The sequence below is a fragment of the Antechinus flavipes genome, chromosome 3 (assembly GCF_016432865.1).
Source record: "Antechinus flavipes isolate AdamAnt ecotype Samford, QLD, Australia chromosome 3, AdamAnt_v2, whole genome shotgun sequence".
Classification (NCBI taxonomy): Eukaryota; Metazoa; Chordata; class Mammalia; order Dasyuromorphia; family Dasyuridae; genus Antechinus; species Antechinus flavipes.
The window spans coordinates 281,175,233-281,198,526 of record NC_067400.1 but is presented as its reverse complement, the minus strand read 5'-3'; the positions used below and the strand labels follow the sequence as shown (position 1 = coordinate 281,198,526).

General features: G+C 32.2%; 1 protein-coding gene across 3 annotated transcripts in view; it reads left to right on the top strand.

Moving 5' to 3' along the window:
* Nucleotides 1-23,294, top strand: part of ZFX (zinc finger protein X-linked) — a 62,676-nt gene that overhangs the window by 6,745 nt on the left and 32,637 nt on the right. For 2 of the 3 annotated variants that reach the window (XM_051985087.1, XM_051985088.1), the window contains exons 2-4: nt 919-1,066; nt 9,706-9,794; nt 21,188-21,757. In XM_051985087.1, the coding sequence (XP_051841047.1) occupies nt 9,734-9,794; nt 21,188-21,757 (631 nt within the window). In that variant the 5' untranslated portion in view covers nt 919-1,066; nt 9,706-9,733. Of the gene's footprint in view, nt 1-918; nt 1,067-9,705; nt 9,795-20,153; nt 20,662-21,187; nt 21,758-23,294 lie in introns of those variants that run through there. The other variant, XM_051985090.1, reaches the window with a different exon arrangement.

The window sequence follows — 23,294 nt, the reverse complement described above, 5'->3', positions numbered from 1 at the left end:
TGAGTAGTTAGGCTCATCTCCAGTAAATGATCACGAATTTCCTTTATGGGCTCTGCATTTTTTCAAGGCTAGATGAAATCAGCAAATAGGAGCATCTGGAAGATATCATTTGTAAATCCTTGCTTGTTACTTTCTCATGCCTTCATTATGGATTCACTGAATGCTTGCTTAGATTCTAGAGACAAGAATTAGGAAGCATTTAATTCAATAATAGATACCCATTTTTTTAGTGTCTTTCAAGTATCATCCTTAGATGCTTTAGGAATTATCTCACTTAATTTGAGCCTCCCACTAATTTTTTATAAGCTTGTTTTTTTCCTTACCTTACTGTTTTTTTTTTTAATGAGATGTTCGTCATCTCTATATTAAACTAATATTATCCTTATTTGCCAAGTAGCTTTCCCTTTCAAAAATATCATGTTTGTTGCTTGAAATGGTTTCTAAGCTTTTTTGGCCTTGTACATTTTAAAGAATTCACATATACATACATACATACATACATATATATACACACACATATATATATACACGCACACACATACATATGCATGCATATATATACACACATATGCATGCATATATATCTTACACATTATCTTAGCAAGTGAGCATATTATATATTGTCTCTTTCATTCATTTCCCAGTTATTGGCTTCAGTGGCTCATTTGAATAATGTCTTACTAAACTAAGACAACAGATTTGGAAATGATACTTTAAAATTTAGTTATGGAACTAACTCCATCTTTCTCTTTTTTTTTTCCCCAGTTTATTTGTAGATTAGAAAAATAAGGTGAACTTAATGGATTTTTCAGTTCACAATGAATGAGTACAAAGGAGAAAAAAAATTTGTTCATAAAATCAAAAAAAGCTAGAACTGAAAGGGACATTAGATACTTACTCTCAACCCTGTTTTTACAGATGTGCAAACTGAAGCCCAGGGAGGTGAAGTGACTTGTTGACCATCACATGGTATGACCAAGTGAGAATTTGGATCCAGGCCTTAGTACCAATCCAGTGCTTTCTCCAACAGACCCTGTTGCCTCTTCAGTGAGAGAAAAAGCTTTTTGTAAGTTGAATTCTTTTGTAGATTGTATTGTAAGTTCTTTGAAGTCACACTCTGGTTTTTCATCCCCTTTGCATATAAATAACAGCTTAAATAATTGTTGGAATTGAACCACATTCTATCACTTCAGGTACTCAAGTAAAAATTCTGTTGTCTTTTCTTTAAAAAAAAATTTTGGAGTTTCTTGAGTGGTTTATACCTTAAGCTTTTGTACTACAGTAGAGAAGTAGTTTAGAATTGGAGGATTTGGGTTTAAATCTTGTCTCTGCCACTTCTTATCTTTGCAACCTAACTTCCAGGGGCCTCAGTTTCCTCTTATGTAAAATGAAGGAGTTTACTTCCAACTCTAGATTGTATGACCTTATGATCCAAGAATGATTGTTGAATGGTTTCATCATAAGTTTCATCATATTTTATTTTCTCCCTAAACTATTATGATCAGAGTTACATTGTGACTTTGATTTTCAATTTTAATTTTCTAATTTTAGCATTTTAAATATTAATCTATTCTGTGATGTGGATGAAAAACTACGTCTTTAGCATATGTATTTCCTGAAAGACATAGGATTTGTGAATTTTAAATGAGAGAAGGGAAATAGCTTTTTGAATGAATTTATGTCATTTCTTTTGGATGAATTAATATAGGCTGCATATTGTGGAAATTTATCAGAATCTGAATTTGAAAAGAGGTATATGTTAGGGTGTTTTAGTAATTCACATTACAAAAAATGGCATATAGTTCATTAAATATATGAGTCCTATGGCTATAACCCTCCTGTAATAAATAGTGCTTTGTAAGTTGGAGGGTCTTAATAAATTTTATCAAATGATTCCTTAAATCCATTAATGGTTCCCCAGTGAGAAGAGAAACTTAAAGCTCAGATGTTTAGGGAAATGTGCTAGTAATTAAAGATGAATCAGAAATGAATGGGGAGAAGCTCAGAAATTATATGTAAATAGAAAAATGAGATCTTGTTTATTAAAAATACTTCATTTGCATCAGAAGAATAACACAACTTTTATATAATGATGCTAAATAAGTTAGCTATATTTCAGTGATGATGGATTGAGTGGAGAAAGTGATTTCTGACCAGGGGCATTTTGTATTCATTAAAGGCTTTAAAAAAAAAATATATATATATATATATATATATATATATATATATATATATATAATATATATATATATATATATATATATATATATATATATATATATATATATGAATTAATTTTAAATGTGTTTTGTGAGCTTGTTGACTATTATCTAAGCAGAACATAACTTGACTGTGCAAACTTTCTGTTGGTGTTAATCTCACTTGGTTTAAATCAAAGAAATCAAAGAATCACAAAGTGATTTTGTGGATTTTTATTGCTAATTTGTTATCCATTCATTCATTACTAATTCATTGCTTTTCAGAAAAATTTCAGTTTTTAATTCAGATTTACCTTTTATGCCAGCTTTTTTTGTGGTTCTCTGTATTCCATAAAAATAAGCTTGTTTTTTGCTTTTAAAATATGCTTTTAGTAAAAACTTTCCCCCTCCTCCCCAACCATCACAAGGGAAAGTTGAATTCAAAACCAGTTTTTAACTAATTGTATATTGGAATTAAGGAAAACCTAACATTAAAATTGGTTACTGTCAAAAATAGGTTTGCACTCATGAGTTAGCAACATGGCACTACATAATTATGAAGAATGATTTGAGAAGGATGTTGAGAATTTGAAGAAAGATGTTTGTGTTGGCTTTTTAAAAAGCCTAGGACCTACATATTAATGTACAAAAGTAATTCTAATGAACTGCAAAAATATCAGGTGTTATTTTAGTAAAATGAACTTTGATTTCACATCTGCTCATTTGCAATTCATGTTGGAACTTGTGTTTCTCCTTGTTTGTGTAATAGGAATTTCTGCATTGGTTGTTTTATTTGCTTTTAACTTGTGTTATTTTTATATTGAGCTCCTCTTATTGCAAACTTTGGCTTTACTTTAAAAGCCCTTCATAACTAAATCTCTTCCTATCTTTCTAATCTTTTCTCTATGTGCCCTATGATCCAATGATACTGGCTTCCTTGCTGTTCTTGTACAAGACACTCCATCTCCTGACTGAGTATTTTCACTGGCTGTCCCTCATGCCTGGAATGCTTTCTCCTCAGCTGCACTCCTGACTTCCTTGGCTTCCTTCAAGTCCAGCTAAAGCCTTATCTTCTGCAATATGCCTCTCTTTTCCCATCTTTCTTAATGTTAGTGCACTTTCCTGAGACTGTCCTTCAATTTTTCCACATATATATTGTTTGTACAGTATTGTTTGCATGTTGTCAACTCCTTTAGATCAGGGACTGTTTCGCCTTTCTTTTTTCTCTAGCACTTAGCACAATGCTTGGCACATAAGCACATTGGTGTTTAATAAATTCTGGCTACTTGCAGTCATCTTAACTCTCCTGCCCTTGATGGTTTATTATTTGTATAAGAGTCTTAATTTCAAAGTCAATTTTGTGGATAAACCTAGAAGTTGTTATTTTTAGATTAATGCACATATTCAAATTGTTATTGTTACATAATTTACTGTAGATTGGCATTGGTTATTCGATTCATTTCAAATATTGTTATGTGCAAGAAAGGCAATGTAGAATCTAAGTTCTTGAATTTATAAAGTAATGTGATAAAGATGCTTTGAAGATTAGTCTGATAATGTACTTTTTCAAAAGCTTTGCTAAAATTGTGCTAAATTTCATTTGTGGACTTTTCTATCATAGCACTAGGAGAATCAGGAGATCTGGGTTTGACTTCAATTTCTGCCATTAACTAATTGCATGAACTTAATCTTTAAAATAAGAGAGTTGGGCTGGATGCTCTTTTAGCTCTAACAATACATATTACATATTTGCATTTACAAACATCTATATATATGTCTATATCCATATATACACACATATATGAGAAAGTGGTATGTGTTTGATATGAAATGATGTATATGGTATCTTTAGGAATGGAGAGAAAGGAAACACTGTGAGAGTAGTAGTATAAGATTTACTGGCAGATTGATAGAGTGAATGAAGTACAACTTGGACTTAGTGCCAGGGAAAATACTGATAATTTTGAACAAACTAGAAAAATTTAGTTGGAAGGTTAGATTAGAAGGGAAGTCATTTCAAGATTGTTTATTTTTGGTTATGTTGAATTTGAAATGATAGATCACTTTAAGTAGAAAAATTATTCATGAAACTGTAGTTGTAAATCGGTCATCATTATAATGCAATTGAGGATGACAAGTATGAAGAATATAAGGTAATATAGAAAGACATGAAGTAAGGCAAAGTAAAGAAAGGAGAATGAGAAGACCAATTAGTTGATGGTCTGTTTCTGTTAGAAGCCTAACAGCTTGCTGAAGTCAGTGGAGGCCTTTCTCAAAACCAGGAATATTTGGGTTTGACATCTGCTGATTGTATGAACTGAGCAAGTCATTTAGCCACTCAATGTCCCAGACTCTTCTCATATGATGAGAAACTACAGCACAGTTGTCCATCTGCATAGATAGAAGGAGTCTCTTTACTGGTCCTCTTTCTACACAGATAAAATTACAGGTCTAGACTGCTTCCCCATCCACTTCTCACCCCTCAGAAACCCAACTATGTAATAGTGTTTGTATTTAGATACATAAATGCAGAGGTGACTAACAAGCAAAGAATAGGAGAGGAAATAGAATATTTGCATAGAGGTGTAGTATTTTTTAAAAGTTTTATGTGTAAGGTCATAATTGGAGCCTGGATGAATTGGAGAAAGAAACCTGAGGGAAGAGGAAAGAGGGAAGAGAGAAGTGAAGAAGGTAAATAGAATAATCAATGGGAAAAGAAGGGGGAAAAGAGGAGAAATAAGAGGGGAAAAGGAAGAAGGGAAGGGTAAAAGAGGAAGAAGAAGAAGGGTAAAAGAAGGAGAGGAAAAAGAAATGGTAAGGAAGAGGGAGTTAGGGGAGGAGAGGAGAGAAGACAGGATAGTAGAAAAGCTAGGGATTTTAAGAGGTGGAGGGATAGAAAAAGTGCATTCCAGTCATGGAAGACAGGCTTTAGAAAGGCACAAAGATGGGAAATGGCATGGCAAGTGCAGGGCAAGAGCTAGTTTGACTTGAGACAAGGAGAGGAATATGAGTCTAGAATGATAGAAGCCTTAAATATCAGTTTAAGAAGTTTATATTTTATGTTAGAGGTAAAAAGGCTGAGCCAGATGGAAAGGCTATGAGTAGGCTGTTGGTTATATAGGCTATGAAACATGGTCCAGTGAATGGTCTGGAGCTATATTCTGATTCTACCAGGATTCGAAATTATTTCTAATCTGGATTAGGATTGACCCAGGACATGTTACCAAGAGGCCCATTGCCTAGATGGAACAACCACAAGGCTTCATGTCAGAAAGTTAGTGAAGGCTATAATCAGTCAATAAACATTTATTAAGTGCCAACTATGTGCCAGGCACTGTGCTACATTCTGGGGATACAAAAATAGACAAAAGACTTAACTTTCTTTCTTTCTTTCTTTTTTTTTTTTTAATAGCCTTTTATTTACAAGTTATATGTATGGGTAACTTTATAGCATTGACAATTGCCAAACCTTTTGTTCCAATTTTTCCTCTTCTTCCCCCCACCCTTTTCCCTAGATGGCAGGATGACCAGTAGATGTTAAATATATTAAAGTATAAATTAGATACACAATAAATATGCATGATCAAACCATTATTTTGCTGTACAAAAAGAATTGGACCCTGAAATACTGTACAATTAGCCTGTGATGGAAATCCAAAATGCTGGCAGGCAAAAATATAGGGATTGGGAATTCAATGTAATGGTTCTTAGTCATCTCCCAGAGTTCTTTCACTGGGCGTAGCTGGTTCAGTTCATTACTGCTCTATTGAAACTGATTTGGTTCATCTCATTGCTGAGGATGGCCAGATCCATCAGAATTGATCATCATATAGTATTGTTGTTGAAGTATATAATGATCTCCTGGCCCTGTTTGTTTCACCCAGCATCAGTTCATGTAAGAAAAGACTTAACTTTCAAGGAGCTCACAGTCTGATGGGAAGACAACAAGTGACAGATATGTACAAACAAGAATATACGGTATAAATAAAATCATATGGGTATAGATGGACAGAAAGGGAGAATTAAGAGTTGAGAATGACTTCAGATTTCATAACTGTGTGACTGATCAAGTGAGGGCATCCCATCATCTTCTTCAGATTGCCTCTAGTATAGATCTTGAAAAAGGCTTTCTGTTCTTATCATCCATGAAAAATCTTATTATCTTGTATGCTTTAGGGTTGGTGATTTTTTTTAGGAGATTACTACTCCTTTGTATTTATCCTCAGTTGCTGTATCGTCACTCAAGCTCTTCTGTCCTTCACTATCGCTCAAAGTCTGTCCAAGCTTATGTTCATTGCTTCTGTGACATTCTCGGTCCATCTCATCATTTGCCATCCCCTTCTTCATTTGCCTTCAACCTTTCCCAATATTACCCTCATTTAGTTGCCCCTGTGTCTACAAAATTGTTATTAATTGGTTTTGTTATTACTTAAAGTTAATAACAATTTTTTTTTTGTTTGAACTTGTCATTTTATTGATACAGGTAATCCCCAGGGAGGAAACTCCCTCTATCCATGCATATCAACAACTGCTCTTCAGTTTACAGCCTTAGAGAATTGCCTATTGGCATTAAGAGGTAAAATAACTTGCCCAGCATCATACAGTCAGTGTGTGTCAGAGGTAGGGTTTATACCTAAGACTTCTTGACATACAAGTCCAACTTTCCACTAAGGGTAGGTAACCCTTTTTCTTTCAAGAGCCATTTGGATCAACATCATTTGCAAAGCACACAAAATTATCAGCTTACAATTCAGAAGTTGTCATACCTAGCTTACAGCTCATACCTGTGGTTGCCTTAGCAAATGATTTTGTGGATGTTATGCAACTCGCAGACTAGATCTTCCCCACTCCTGTACTATACCATGTTGTCTTAATAAAATTAGAAAATTGTGATGTTTGACTAAATGATCCAAACCAGACCTATGAAAAAAATAATTGAAACTGAAGTGAGACCTAGGAAGTGGCATCACTGATAGTGAAACCTTTACTTAAGGCATTTTACTTTTATTCAACCATGTAAATGTTGCTCGTAGATTTAATTATACATTTTACTCTGAATCCCTTTATTGATGTTTATAAGAAGGGCAGCTGGAAATTTGAAGAGACGTTGGTGGTCATTTTAAACTTATTGTTTACTCATGGGGAAACAGGCCTACAATGGTCAAGTTACTTGTACAAGGCCTCTGTTTGCAAATTCAGTGGTTTTTTTTCTCCTGTGCTATCTTGGAGCTCATTTTTAGCCAAGCTCTCTGTTCATGAGCAATTGTTACATTATGGAACCCTGCAATACTCTATTGATATAGGTTAATTATAAAGATAAGTTACTTCCTCTTCTCCCTAGTATTTAAGAAGAGTTAGTTCAATTTAAAAGTTGTGAAGACTGAGTTAGCACCTTGGTGCAGTAAAAAGACTAATCAATTTAAGTTAGAGAAACTGGGTTTAAATTGTTACTCCCTGTGTGATCTTAGGTAAGTAATTTAACCTCTTTGGTTCTCAGTTTTCTCAAATACTTAATGAGGGGTATTGAATTAAATGACCTGATGTCCTTCTAGTCCTAAAATATATATATATATATACACATATATATATGTGTATATATTTTTTTAATCACATGTGTTTTATATTAAATTTCCAGCTAAAGCTTTCCTTCCTCCTTTGCCCATCAATCTTTTTCTTGTGATTAAGTTTTTTTTTTTTTTTAAGAAATAAAAATCAAGTCAACCAAACCAGTCAGCACACTAATACTTGATAATATATTTAGTATTTCATGTATCTGAAGTGAGTAGTCCTCTATCTTCTCAAGGAAAAAGAGGGATAATCTATTAAATCTTTGATTTTCCTTGTCTGAAAGAGGAGGAATCAACCCCAGAGAAGTTCACGTCCAAGATCCAAGATCACCCACTTAGCAGAGACAAGATTAAAATGAAAGTCTTCCCATTTTCTTTTATTTTGTGCTGTACTCCATTAAATGAAAATTTCAGGGTATTTTTTTTTTTTTTTAAAAAAACAACAACAAGCTATTATTTCAGTAAAAACTAATAGGAATAAATGGTTTGAAATGTTTTCTTAAATTATTTATGAAATTGACTTAAAAGAATGCAATTTTTAAGTTAGCTCAGACCTTAGAGTTATAGCCAATATTGTTTAACCAAATATAATATTTTACAATTTACCTAAAAGATGGTATTGAATAGCTTATTGTTTGATTAAAACTCTTTATGATTAAAAATCTTTATTATTTTTAGTGTGTGTGTGTGTGTGTGTGTGTGTGTGTGTGTGTGTGTGTTCCTGTTCAAATTTTTTCGTCTTTGCAGGATGATTTCAGTTGTATCCAGACTGAGGTACCATGTTTAATTACCAAGGTAGCATTGGATAACATTACTTTTTCAACAATTGCTATAATTTTAGTCTGCGTCTAATCACATAGAAGGAATTCATTTGAATTGTGTGTGATTGAGGTAAATCCAAAGATTGTGATTTTATATCATTACAGGAAATCTAGGGTAAAATCATGTTTCATTATATATGAAATAAAATTTCACAAGGAGTTTTTGAACTGTGGGCACATAAACTTAAAAAAACCCCAATCTCTTTTTGGAACATCAATTTATTTGACAATTTTTTTTTTCATTAAGCAGAATTAACACTGTCTTTTTAAACTACTTTTAATTCTCTGGTTTGCATGTTCAGTCCATTTTCAATACTTTTTCCTGGATAAAAATCATATTTAAGGATCTATATAACAGTATTTCACTATAATTTTTGTTATATCAATATTAAAAACTGACAATCTTTATTAATGTCATACTAAATGCAATTGTCTTTGTGGAAATATTCTGCTTCCTTTTACTTGACACTTTTTCAGAGCTAAAAATTTTGCAGCATTACCCTACATTTACTCCTAAAAGTTTTTAAGTTGAGCATAAGCTGCTTCTTGTGCTCAGTGGAAGTAAACAAAAATGGTTGACTTCTGTTCTTAAGTTATTGTTACCTATATTGATTTATATAGAATTTTTATCTTAAGGATTTTAACAATATTGCAAAGGATATTAGGATTAGGCTTGAAATTTGGAAACTTTGAGTTAGAACATTAAGTGCTTTTCAAATTAGGATTGTTTTGTTGTGTATATATCTTTAGCACCTTGCACAATTTATGGCACATAGTGGGTGCTTAATAAATACTTATTGATTGTGGGAATTCTGTAGTTAAAGAATAGGTTAAAATTAAATTTAAAAAAGGAAATAGATATTAGAGTTAAATCCTTGGACTGGGAATAGTTTGAGTTATTCATTGGTCTATCTGGTTTTCCTAGTTATTTTTCAAACATATCAATTTTTAAGGATATGGACTTCTTTTAATTTGGACTGACAAGTTTTTGATGATATTTAATGTATCAAAGGAAAAAAATGCCCATTCTGAGGCAAGGAAAATAACTTCATTAATTATAAGCCTATAACTTTGACTTATGAAAAGATTAATATGGGATTTGGTTTTTTCCTGGCTCAGGATCAGTGACTGATGAGAATTAAAGGCCATGGATGAAGATGGACTTGAATTGCAGCCACAAGAGCCAAACTCGTTTTTTGATGCAACAGGTATCACAGCAACTTCTTGGGTTGTTTTAACTTAATCACTGAAAGAGGATAAATTGTGAATGAGTGGTATTCTTGTTCATACATCTGGATGTTTATGCTATTACTTTAGAGTCAATATGTATACCCAAACTTAGGTAAATTTAACTCATTCTGGGCTTCAGTGTCTTCTATAAAACAAGGGATTGTGAGATCTAAGATCCCTTCCAGATCTAAATCTTGTGATCTCTTCCTAAATTGCCTTTCCCTCCCAACTTCCCTTTTTTTGCCTTCAGAGTCTTAGAGGCAATTTTTGCTATTGCTTTTATGCTTTTTTCCAGGCATTAAATCTTCAAATTCTTTGATTGAGTTGCTAATCACATTCAGCTACTTTTCCTGTTTTCCTTTTTCCTGAATTATTGTAATAACCTCTTGTTTTCCTTCTTTACAATTTCTCCTCCCTCCAAGAGTTGTCATTGCCATCAGAATGATCATCTTAAAACTGCTTTTATCATTCCATTCATCTTCTTTGGCTTCAGTGGCTCTCTATTGCCTCGCCAGTCCAGCGGTCTTGGCCCTCTCCAGTCTACTCTTTTGCTTTCTAGTCACAGTAGGAATATGTTCTATATGGCAAGGGACTCTTCTTACTGTCCTTTCACTCATTAACGCTAATTCTTTTTTTTTTTTTTTTTTTTTTTTTGGAAGTGTCTTCCAACTGTTTAAATTTTTTATTCTTCAAATTGTAAAGTAATATATAAATGGTGATCTGTTAATAATTAAAGTCAAAGCCCAGTTCTTCTTCTGTGAAGCCTATATAGGTCTTAACTTGTTTTGTAGTCATAGCACTTAATAAAATACATGTATAGTTTTGACAGGATGGCATATGTTTAATTCATGTGTATTAAGTCTTTATAAAAGCTAATTCCTTTAGAGAAGAGACTTTTGAATTTATTTTTTCACATGTTCTAAATGCTAAAGGGAAAAAAAAGCAGTAGATCTTCATTAATACTTATTAAATAAATCCATTTTGAAGAAAAATATTTGTAATTTACTCATAGGACATTATGAATTTGACAGTGGAATCTCTATGACCAAAATCCCTTAATAGTTACAACACTATAGTGAAAAAGTAATTTTTCTGTCCAAACCACTAGCATTGCAAAGAGGTACATTTTAAATTATAGAATCAATTTTATAGGTTTTTTCTATTTTGTCCTGTGAACCTAACCTATTCCACTGATTGACTACTCTATTTCTTAGCCAGTACCAAATGGTTTTGATGACCGATGCTTTATAATATAGTTTTAGATCTGATACATCTAGACCATTTTCATTTGCGTTTTTTTCATTAATTCCTATAGGCTTTTTCACCTTAAATTTATATTATTGTTAAAATAAAAAAAAAAATACCCAAATTTCCAGAAAATAAGAAATTTGACATCTCTTTTAATTTGCTTCTAAAGTAATTAGAATCTTTGAGCTACAACATGGTCTATGCAACAATGACTTGGATTTGAAGTCTTAGAACTTGTGTTCAAACTCTGTGCTACTTAGTGTCATGATGAACTCTAGGGCTAGTCGGTTTTCCATAAACCTTTTATGGGAGTTCAGTTTTCCATAAAATGAAAGGATTGGAATACATGATCTTCATGGTTCCCTTCAGCTACAAATCTTATGATCATCTAATATATTACAGTTGGAAGGATCTGTAGAAAGTTCTTTTGGTCAACTACCCGCTTGAATGGTAAATGTCTTTAACACTAACTCTGACAAATGCCAATCCAGTCTCTTTCTAACTAGGGAACTCCTTACATCTTGAAATATTCATTCTTTCAGATAAATCTAATTGCTGGGATATTTCTTATATTGATAAGAGTAAGAAGATGTTTCAAATTTCTACCCATTAGTCCTTAATATTTATTTGGGAGACAAGTAGAATAAGTTTGATGATCCCTCATAAGTGTGATAGTCATATAAATATTGAGGGCAATTACTTTGTCTGCCTCATTTCTCCAAGCTAATCATTTCCAATTCTTAATGCTTACATAACATGCACTGCACTCTCTCTATGCTTTCTTATCTTAAATGATGTTTATTTGTATCTTTTCTCTAAATATGCCATGGAAGTTCCACTAAATTTATTTGAAGTGTTTTTAATATCTAGTGTCACATTTGGAGTAATCATTTCCTCTTTCCCTCCTCCCCTCATTTTTGGTATCTACCTGATTGTTTCTGGTCTTACATGTTATTTCGTGTCTTTTGTGGTATTTTTGGGACATTTGTAACACTAGAAGATTAGACCTTATGTGTTTAAATTTTTTGATCATTAAAAACTTGTGAAATGGGAGGAAACAAAGTTTTTTCTAGTTCATGTTGATATAAATTCATTAACACTCTTTGGATCCAGATTTTCAGGCGTACTAAATGCATTTAAGTTTGTGATCTAGGCAGCATTGCTGTCCTGCAACCATAATGATATACCTTTCTGAAATAATGATATACTATGTTTAGTCTGATATATTTGCTTAATAACCCCGACAAAAGAGAAAATGGATTTGGTCTGACATCACTTAATTTTTCATGATTTTTCATGGTTTCTAATACCTTGACAAGTGCTAATGTTTTATAATTTGATCTAGTATTTTATTGATCATGGCCATTAAGTCTGGTCTAAAGCGCACAAATTTACATTTTCTCATTTTTTGAAAATTGAAACATTTGTTTTTAGTCCAGGCACCTCTTCTTATACCTGATACTAAAGATAAATTATGATTTAGCTGTCATCTATTCAAGCAACATAGGAATTCTCAAATTCCAAGTGACTTTTACTCATTTAATTAGAACAGTTAGGTGGTTTTTTTGCTTCTTCACTTATCTTCAATTTTAATTTCATCTTAATCATTTTTACTTTACCTTTTATTCTAAAGTAATTTCTCTTAGTATATAAAAAGCAGAAATAGTTGGGTAGTTGGTTTTTCTATCATCTGTTAACTTTGATCCCAAGTGTTGGACCTTCTTTAAGAATTCTAGTCTTTCCTCCAGTGTAATTACAAGGGTGTTTTTGTAATTACAAGAATTTTTCATAACCTTCAACTTATTTAGAGCTCTAGTCTTCTTAACACCATTCTTCAAGGAGCTAGTCATTCATAGATTTATTTTTATTCATCCCTGATTGTGTTCCTAATGTCATATTTTGAACATAGTCTTGAATATTTCAATGGATCTGAGATCTTAATCAATGTGGATATTCTTTCTGTTCTATTCTTGGCTATATTTTTTTGTGTATATCTCCTTAAGATTTACCCAGACTCCTGAGGGGCCTTTTTTTCAGTCTTTTTCTATTTTGTCAGTCCCAGTAGAGAACTTGGGCTGTACTTTTGTTATTTTTTGTGCTCAATTATAAGATTGGCTCACTTGTTTTTCTGACCATTCATAATGATATATCTTGTGCCGTTTCCTATTTGTGCTAATCATATTTGTTACCCTTTGGGTCACCTACATCTTTGATTCCTTACAAATTCTGATATTTTCATATTTGCAATAAGACAATATTGCTGGAAGAAAAATATAGATGTTTGTTCTAGGATAAAGATTAAAGTCATATTTTTTCATCAATTTGTATTATCAATCTTTTTTTTTAAAGTAGTATCTTATTGTTGGTTTTTTTTTTTTTTGAAATAACATGCAAACACATTTTCAACATTGATTTTTGCAAAAATTTGTGTTCCAAATTTTCCTCCTTCTCTCCCTTCCCTTCCCCAAGCCAGCAAGCATTCCAATATAGATTAAAAAATATGTAGTTTTTCTAAACCTATTTCCATATTTGTCATACTGTACAAGAAAAATCAGACAAAAGTGAGAGAGCAAAAAATAAAGCCCTATGAGCAAACATGACCACCAAAAAAAAAAAAGTGAAAATACTATGGTTTGAACTATATTCAATCTCCATAGTTTTCTCTCTGGATGCAGTTGCTTCTCTCCATCACAAGTGTATTGTAATTGTCTTGGATCACTTCATTGTTGAAAAGAGTCAAATCCATCATACTTGCTCATCATATAATCTTGTTGTTACTGTGTACAATGTTCTCTTGGTTCTACTTACTTCACTTAGAAATAGTTCATATAAGTTAAAGTCATTATTTTAAACCCTAGAACTTTAACCTTAACCATTTCTACAAGAAAAAGTAGATGAAGAATTCCAGTTATCTAGCCAAGTGGACAAACTGTAACTAGAAAGCCTTGACCTACTTTTGTATGGCCTATGAGGTAAAAATGTTTTTTATATATTAAAATATCACAAAGCTATTTTTAAAATGTAAAAACTATTCTTATTTGGAAGGGGTCAAAGGTCTAGACTTTTTGTAGTTAAATAGACAACCTTTATTAGCCTTTGTCCACTGCAGACTCTATAACTGGCTAGTGAATTGTGATTATACTTTTAAACAGGAGACTTGAACAGAGTTGTCTTTGGGAAACTGCATAATTATTTTAATGGCCTCAAATTTCTCTAAAGCAAGGCCCATTCTTATAATATTAGTATTGTTCTGGTGAAATTGTATGGTTGTGAGTTATGAGATACTATAGACTCCAAAGGTTGGAAATTAAAGATCACGCAAAGGACAATCAAGAGGCATATGGTGGGTTTGCACCATATTACAAACAAGTAATTATGAAGAAGTTACAGACATTATTAAAGATAGGTTTCTTTTAAAAAGATGGTGAGATAGCAAAAACAGAATTATTGATTAAAAACCTGCTTATTCATCTCAAAAGAATTTATGTAATGGGTGAACCTATGATGCATTTGTGGGAAGACTTGGAAAAAAGTCACAGTAGATAGGCAGCGATGGGTGGTTTGCAGCCTGCCTTGTTGGAAGCAGTGATACCACAAATCATGTGAAGTAACAAAGTAATCTAGCTTACTTTTTTCCCCCACTTTTGAACCCCACTCATTGTCTACTTAAAGTGTCAGCTGTAGATATTGTGTGTGTGAGATACATGAGGCTGTTGGGTAGTGTAGTGGATAGAGTTTTGGACTTAGACTCAGAGAAGATCTGAGTTCAAATCCAGCCTCAGACACTAGCAGTGGGACCCCAGGCAGGTCACTTAATTTGTTTGACTCAATTTACTTATTTATAAAATGGGTATAATAATAGCACCCATTTTACAGGGTTATTCTAAGAGTCAGATGAGATTATTGTAAAATGCTGAGCTCAGCATCTGGCATATACTAAATATTGTATAAATATTATCTTCTCAAATATACATATGTAGTGTATACATATTTATGATCATATACATCACATTCATACATATACAATTTATTATGGGCTTCCAACCTCATGTTATGATTTAGACAATAGATATTCTATTTAGTATTTGTTTATAGGTTATTTGCTTGATCTCTTTAGAGTGATAATCTACTTGAATAGACTTTATAATATTCATATACTTGATGAAATCAGCTCATTACCATCCATAAAAGACAAACACTTGGAAAAAATCCTCACTATTTCTCCCTTTCATTTAGGTCTGGTATATTGGATCAATGATGGACCTCTTTGATGGGCATATATTTCTTGGTTCTATACCTTACTTAGTATTGATCACTAAGGTTTTTGAATAGTTATCACTGTTTGCATTTATCAAGAATTTTGTATGAATTTGAGAGATCCTTTTAAGGCTTTACTGAATGCTTTTTTTGTAATCAGTAAAATCAAAGTGTGATATACAGTAACCTTGGTTAGCTATAAAGGATAGTTGGCAAAACCTTGTCTTTTCCCTCTCATATTTTCTTCAAGATTACCCTGGAAGTACATAGAACAATTTGCATAAAAGATTTCATAAAGTTGAGAACATAGACATATAAATTGGTGGTTACTGATGTTCCTTCATTTTCCTTTGAGGGGTCTAGTTATTAAAAGTGTTTGTGATCTTTCCCCCTATTCTTTTGATACTTTTTTTCCTCTTATGATACACCTTGTGATGTTTTTTCCATACTGCTTGCATTGAATTGCTTCTAGCATAGATTCCAAGATGGATTTGATTTGGTTTATCTTTTCTTCCTGACTTTATCTTCTGTGCCATTTCTAATTCTTTGGATTACATTGGATATAGGTGTTAAGAATGATGATGCAAATAGTTATAATATATATATGTATATGTATATATACATATATATATTTTAATAACTTTTTATTGATAGAACCCATGCCAGCGTAATTTTTTACAGCATTATCCCTTGCACTCACTTCTGTTCCGATTTTTCCCCTCCCTCCCTCCATCCCCTCCGCCAGATGGCAAGCAGTCTTTTACATGTTGAATAGGTTACAGTATATCCTACATACAATAAATGTGTGCAGAACCAAACAGTTCTCTTGTTGCACAGGGAGAATTGGGTTCAGAAGGTATAAATAACCCAGGAAGAAAAACAAAAATGCAAGCTGTTTATGTTCATTTCCCAGTGTTCTTTCTTTGGGTGTAGCTGCTTCTGTCTATCCTTGATCAATTGAAACTAAATTAGCTCTCTTTATCGAAGAGATCCACTTCCATCAGAATACATCTTCAAACAGTATCATTGTTGAGGTATATAATGATCTCCTGGTTCTGCTCATTTCACTTAGCATCAGTTCATGTAAGTCTTGCCAGTCCTCTCTGTATTCGTCCTTCTGGTCATTCCTTACAGAACAATAATATTCCATAACGTTCATATACCACAATTTACTCAACCATTCTCCAATTGATGGGCATCCATTCATTTTCCAGCTTCTAGCCACTACAAACAGGGCTTCCACAAACATTTTGGCACATACAGGTCCCTTTCCCTTCTTTAGTATCTCTTTGGGGTATAAGCCCAGTAGAAACACTGCTGGATCAAAGGGTATGCACAGTTTGATAACTTTTTGAGCATAGTTCCAAATTGCTTTCCAGAATGGCTGGATGTGTTCACAATTCCACCAACAATGTATCAGTGTCCCTGTTTTCCCACATTCCCTCCAACATTCCACATTATCTTTCCCTGTCACTCTAGTCAATCTGACAGGTATGTAGTGGTATCTCAGAGTTGTCTTAATTTGCATTTCTTTGATTAATAATGATTTGGAGCATATTTTCATATGTCTATAAATAATTTCAATTTCTTCGTTTGAGAATTGTCTGTTCATGTCCTTTGACCATTTATCAATTGGAGAATGGTTTGATTTCTTATAAATTAGAGTCAATTCTCTATATATTTTGGAAATGAGGCCTTTATCAGAACCTTTGATTGTAAAAATGTTTTCCCAGTTTATTGTTTCCCTTCTAATCTTGTCTGCATTTGTTTTGTTTGTACAAAAACTTTTCAATTTGATATAATCTAGTTATAAAATATTAATAAATTTGTTCCATTTTACATCAATTTACTTTTGAGGTAATATGGCTCCTTTGGGTCACCTGGCAGATTTTCCTTTGATTTGCTTTTTACTTTTTTATGAGGTTTTATTATTTGTAATCTTTTGTCATCCTTTCTCTATTGCTTTACAAATGGATTTGTAGTTTCAATCAGTCTTGCCCTTGGCTTTTAATTCTTCTTGGCAAGAAGATCAAGTATTTACTTGTTATTGCAGTTTGTGAGCTCTTTTTTTCTTTCTTTGGTTGTTTTATAGTAGTTGATAGTGATAGTAATAATTGAGGTCATTATTTGTCTTTTTTTCCCCAGTTTCAATTTTTCATCATGATGGATAATTTGAATAGGTATGAATATTGAAATTGTTGGTTTGAAATGGTTTTAATTGTTCAGAGTGACTTCTCATCTTTAGTAATGGTCTTATTCCTAGATTTTGATCTTTGCTCTGGCTAGTCAGTGGTCCATTTGCATACCAAAAAAACTGATTAAAATTAAGAAATTAATGACATACAAGTATGAGTCTAAAAGCCTTTGGCCCTCTTTCATTTCCAGACATTGAACCATATTTTGTAATATTAAAAAAAAAAATCTATGCTTATTAGAAAATTATCTATATAGCCATATTAATGTTATAGGTCCCTTTTTGGGATTTACTTGTTTATTTGATTTTGGGGCACTTGTTTTTAAGAGTCTTTTTACCCTTCTTTATCATAGATTCATAGGAAAGGGACTTGAGAAAAGTCATCTAGTTCAACTCCCTCTTTTTTACATGAGGTCCAGAGAAGTTGTGTTATACCCAACGTTACAGGTGGTATCAGGCAGGATTTTTTTTTTTTATTATTTCCCCCAATTATAATTGAAGACTATTTTTAACCATTTAAAAAAAATTTTGAGTCAAATATTCTTCCTCCTATCTTCTCTATCCTGCTCCCTGAGACGGTAGGCAGTTTGCTACAGATTGTACATGTGCAGTCATATATAGCATTTCCATATTAGTCATGTTGTGACAGAAAACAGTCCAAAACAAACAAACAAAAAAAAATAAAAAAAAATACGAAAATTAAAAATTATATGCTTCTATCTACATTCAGATTCCTCTTTGGATGTGAATAGCATTTTTCATCATGAGTCCTTTGGAATTGCCTTGGATCATTGTATTGCTGACAACAGCTAAGTCATTCATAGTTGATCATTGTATAGTATTCCTGTTACTGTGTATAATATTCTTCTGGTTTTGCTCACTTCATTTTTCATCAGTTATGTCTTTGCAGGTTTTTCTGAAATCATCCTGCTCATCATTTCTTATGTTACAGTAGTATTCTTCCATTATAGTCATATACCACAGCTTGTTCAGCCATTCCCAATTGACAGGTATCATTAGAGGCAGGATTTAAATGGATTGTAGAAACAGTGCTCTTTCAGCTGTTCTGCATACAGCCTTTTGTTTTAGATTTGCTATCTGTCAGTTATAATCTCTTTTTTTCTCTGATATGTGTCAGTTATATTATTCTAAATTCTAGGATACATAATAAATTATACAGTATTCTTCCTCTTGGCTATCACAAGCTTTAAAATGATATGATTGTTTTCTCCCAACGTTACTTTTTTTGGTTTACCAGTCCTTCTCTGATATTCAGAATTGGGTTCAGAATAGCATCTTCTCTAGTCACTTTTTCTACCTTCTAAAATAGGAAATTAACATTAAAGCAAGTCAAGATGCTTGGCTCTTGGCAGAAAGAGTCCCTTAGCAGATGTCCAAATATTTAAAACTTCTCATCATAGCCTTATCTTGCCTTCTTGCCAGTTTTTTTATTTGATAAGTTTATATTACTTGTACATTCCTTTTTATTTTAAATTAATTTTTATAATCCAATTGGAGGATATTGTTAAATAGGATAATTGTTTTTTTGACTACTTTATTGAAATATGTAAGAGGTGGTTAAATTTATCTTTAAATCAAAATAATTTCTTTAATGAAATTAATTTAATAGTAATAGTATGACAGATCCATGTAATTCAGAGAATGGAAGAGACATTTAGGAGCTGTGAGATTTCTAAACTCTAAGAAGTATTTGTTGGACTTTCAGTAAATTCCTAAATTTGGAGATACACAAATTTTAATGTATAAAATAATTATAATAGAGAATATCATTTTATAGTTGCATAGGACTTTAATTTGTATTTTCTCATTTGATAGACAGCATGGCATAATGGCGAGTGAGCTGGCTTCAAAGTTTCAAAGCCCTGCCTCTGATACACACATATTATCTGAGTGATCCAAGTCTTTTAATCTCTTAGTGTTCTAGGCAACTTTTTTAGACCAAGTTTCAGAGAAAGTTTTGAGCTGCATTGATAGCTTCCTCATCTAGGGATTATCATATGTTAATGAAATCATAGACATCCCTATCTCTTTTCCTCTTTAATGTGAGGGAAGTATAGAAGCTACTGTCCCCATTTCATAATAAATGCAGAAACAGGGTGAGGGTGATTTCGTAACTATCAAGTTGGATGGCAAAGTCTAGGACTTAACACTCAGATTTCTGCATATTAATTCAGTAATTTTTGTACCTCAACATGTAAATAAATATATTTAAAACTAGAATCATGGTATTGAAAAAATATATATAATAAGAAAAATGGATACAAATGTAAGGAAAATGGATATAAATTGTTAGAAAATATTTTACAAAAGAAATTGTAGCAGACATAAAATATTTTTAAATTGATGATAAAATTATTTTTTGGCTCATTTGAAATAATTTTTGACAATAAAGATTTGTCTTTTTTTTTATTATTATTATTATTCAGAATAAATACTATGTTTAAAAAATTCACCAAACATTTCTGTCCTTCTGTATTTGAGTGGTTTTTTTTTTTTTTAATAATAATTTTATATCCCTTGATGAAAGAATTAAGGAGTGGTCTTTCAGTTAAGACATTAAAATTATTTTTCTTGTAGTGACAAAATCTTTGAATCTTGAGTCAAAAGACCTGGCTTCTAGTCGTAGGTAACTGCTTAATTTACCTGTGTATGACATTGGGTTAGTCACTTTTCTTTTTAGGCATAAGAATAAGTATTGGAATAGTTCATGAGACCACACTTTAAGTGTTTTTTCCCATTTAAAAATTTAGCTTTTCCTTCCTTATCCTAGTCCTTAACTACCAAAGAATATTGCCTTATTTGCTTCCTTTTCAAAATGCCTTACTTGTCATCTCTTCTACATTTTTCTTATGTTGAACTTACTGTCACGATAATTATACCATAATTCAAGGTGTCTCTTTTTTCAGCTTGAATACATAATATGTATGTCCATATGTAGCACTATATTCTATATTATTGTTAGAATAGAAGGGAAGAAATTTGAGGAGATAGGAGAAAGTGTATTTTAGTGAAAAAAAAATTGAAAAGGATAAATCAGAAGAGGGTGAATGTTTAAAGAAGGAAAAAAGATGAAAAATGAATGTTTGGTGAAAGGAAGAAATGTGTTTTGCAGCTCAAATTTTCTGGTAATTATTTAATTTAAATTTTTTAATTTTATAGTCATCTGTAAATACTTGGATAATATTACTAGTATTAATCATGTTAAACTTTTTATCCTTGTGTTTCCAGAAGTATTTTATAATATAAATATGTTTTCTGATTATCTCCTGTCATTGGTTTCCCTAGAACATTTTTTCAAATATTATTGGAAAATGTTTTGCATGACTTCATATGTATAATGGGCATATCCATGTGTTTTTCCTTCTCAGTGGATGGTGGGGATGGTGAAAATTTGGAACTGAAATAAAATGTTTAAAATTTTTAAAAATATGTTTTTTTACTTATGGGTAGTTAAAAAGTGATCAGTATTTTATGTTTGTATTCTTCCACCCTGCTCCCAAAAATAGAAATAAATCACACATTCATAGTTTTAATGTAATTGAGTATAAGAGAAAACTTTGAAGTCTGTAGTATCCCATGAGGAAATTTTTTTAAAAAGCAATCTATCATTTAAAATAGGCAATTGTTCATTTCTGTTTTTATTTTTTTAAGGAGCTGATGCTACACACATGGATGGTGATCAGATTGTTGTGGAAGTACAAGAAACTGTTTTTGTTTCAGATGTGGTGGATTCAGACATAACTGTGCATAATTTTGTCCCTGATGACCCCGACTCTGTAGTAATCCAAGATGTTATTGAGGACGTTGTTATAGAGGATGTTCAGTGCCCAGATATCATGGAAGAAGCAGATGTGTCTGAAACAGTCATTATTCCTGAGCAAGTGCTGGACACAGATGTAACTGAAGAAGTTTCGTTAGCACATTGCACTGTCCCTGATGATGTTTTAGCCTCTGACATAACTACAGCTACTATGTCTATACCAGAACACGTATTGACAAGTGACTCTATGCATGTACCTGATGTTGGACATGTGGAACATGTTGTTCATGACAATGTTGTAGAAGCAGAAATTGTCACAGATCCTCTGACAACTGATGTAGTTTCAGAAGAAGTATTGGTAGCAGACTGTGCCTCAGAAGCTGTTATAGATGCCAATGGAATCCCTGTGGAACAACAAGATGATGATAAAAGCAACTGTGAGGATTACCTTATGATTTCCTGTAAGTTTTGGGGTAAAGCTCTATTGTCAAAGATATATTTTGAAAAATGTCCTCTCTAAATGATATTAGGGATGATATTTACTTTATTTGAAACTTTTATAAAATTAAAGTAAATCTCATAAACCTACCTGTATTTGTGTTTCAGTTGGATCCTATTAAGTTAGAATCTTAAGAAAATTAAAGGGCTTACGGGACTGCTTGTAGATATTGTTGGTGTATAAAGATAGACTAAAAAAGATTAGCATTTTTCAATTCAGAAAGATAGACATTGAAAGGGAATTTAATTGATTCCTTAAATCAAGAAGAGTACTAAAGCTGGACCACCTAATCTTGAAAATTAGAACTAGCGGGTGCAGTACTTGAAATTTTAAATGGAGTAATTTAGAAGTTATAAAAGGAAATGTACAATACCACAAATAAGAGGTGAGTACAGAGAAAAGTATAAACATCTTCAAAAGAGTTAAGACAAATTGGTTATTGAGTACACCTAGGATATTTTGTTTTTTTCCTATCTTTTAAGTTTTTCAGGTGGCTGTGCCCTTGAACAAAATGTTTTTAGTTCTGTTATCAGAAACAGTTCAAGATTGAATGTATCACAATTCATTATATGAAAATTTTAATTCTTTTAAAATGAATTTTTCTATCAAATGACTGCAAACAATTTGCTTCTTTAAAGTCTTATTTGATGATTTCTTTTTAATACAGAGCATTGTTAAATAATATTCTGTATAGGAAATCTGTAACATTGAAGAGTTTTTGAATGATTCAATGTAATTTTGCAAACGTTTCTTGTTTTTATTCTGTACAAAGTATTGGATGCTAAGGAAGATATAGGAAGAATGATAAAGCATGGTCCCCACTTTTCAGAATTTATAAGGGAGAGGAAACAGAAAAATATTGATGGTATCCTCCCAAAAATACACTCAGGTTATGAAAGGTATAAATAAAGTTCTAGGACAGTTCTAAGTATAAAGTCATTTCTGACTGAGGAGAAGAGGAAGTTTGGTTGAGAAAGGTGCTAATCCTTGAAGAAAGGATAGAATTTCAGTGGGCAGAGTTAGAGGAAATTTCAAGGGAGGGTATGGTGTGAGCAAAGAAATGAAAGCAGGGAAGTGAATGATTATTAATCCAATTTAGTTTGAACATAAAGTAAATGAAGGAGAGAAACAGGGAATAAGTCTATTGAAGTATGGTTTGAAACCAGGATTCTTTGAGGCCAGCAATTAGAAAATCTTGGAAGGATTTTGAACAACATAGTGCCATGAACAGATCTGTATTTGGGAGATTAAATTAGTACTGCTATATAAAATGGATTCAATAAGAAAGAGAGACCAGAGGCTGGGAAATGGAAGGACCTTAGGAATACAAGAATTACTATAATCAAAATAATTAAGACTAATAGGATCAAATGTGGAAGCCTTGTTGGAAAAGGAGTCCCTCAGGGTTCTTAGACAGTTCTGGATATTTATATTTTATATTTGTATTTTTTTTCCTCATCTCAAAGGAAAAAAGAAAACAAACCCAAATATAGTCTTCG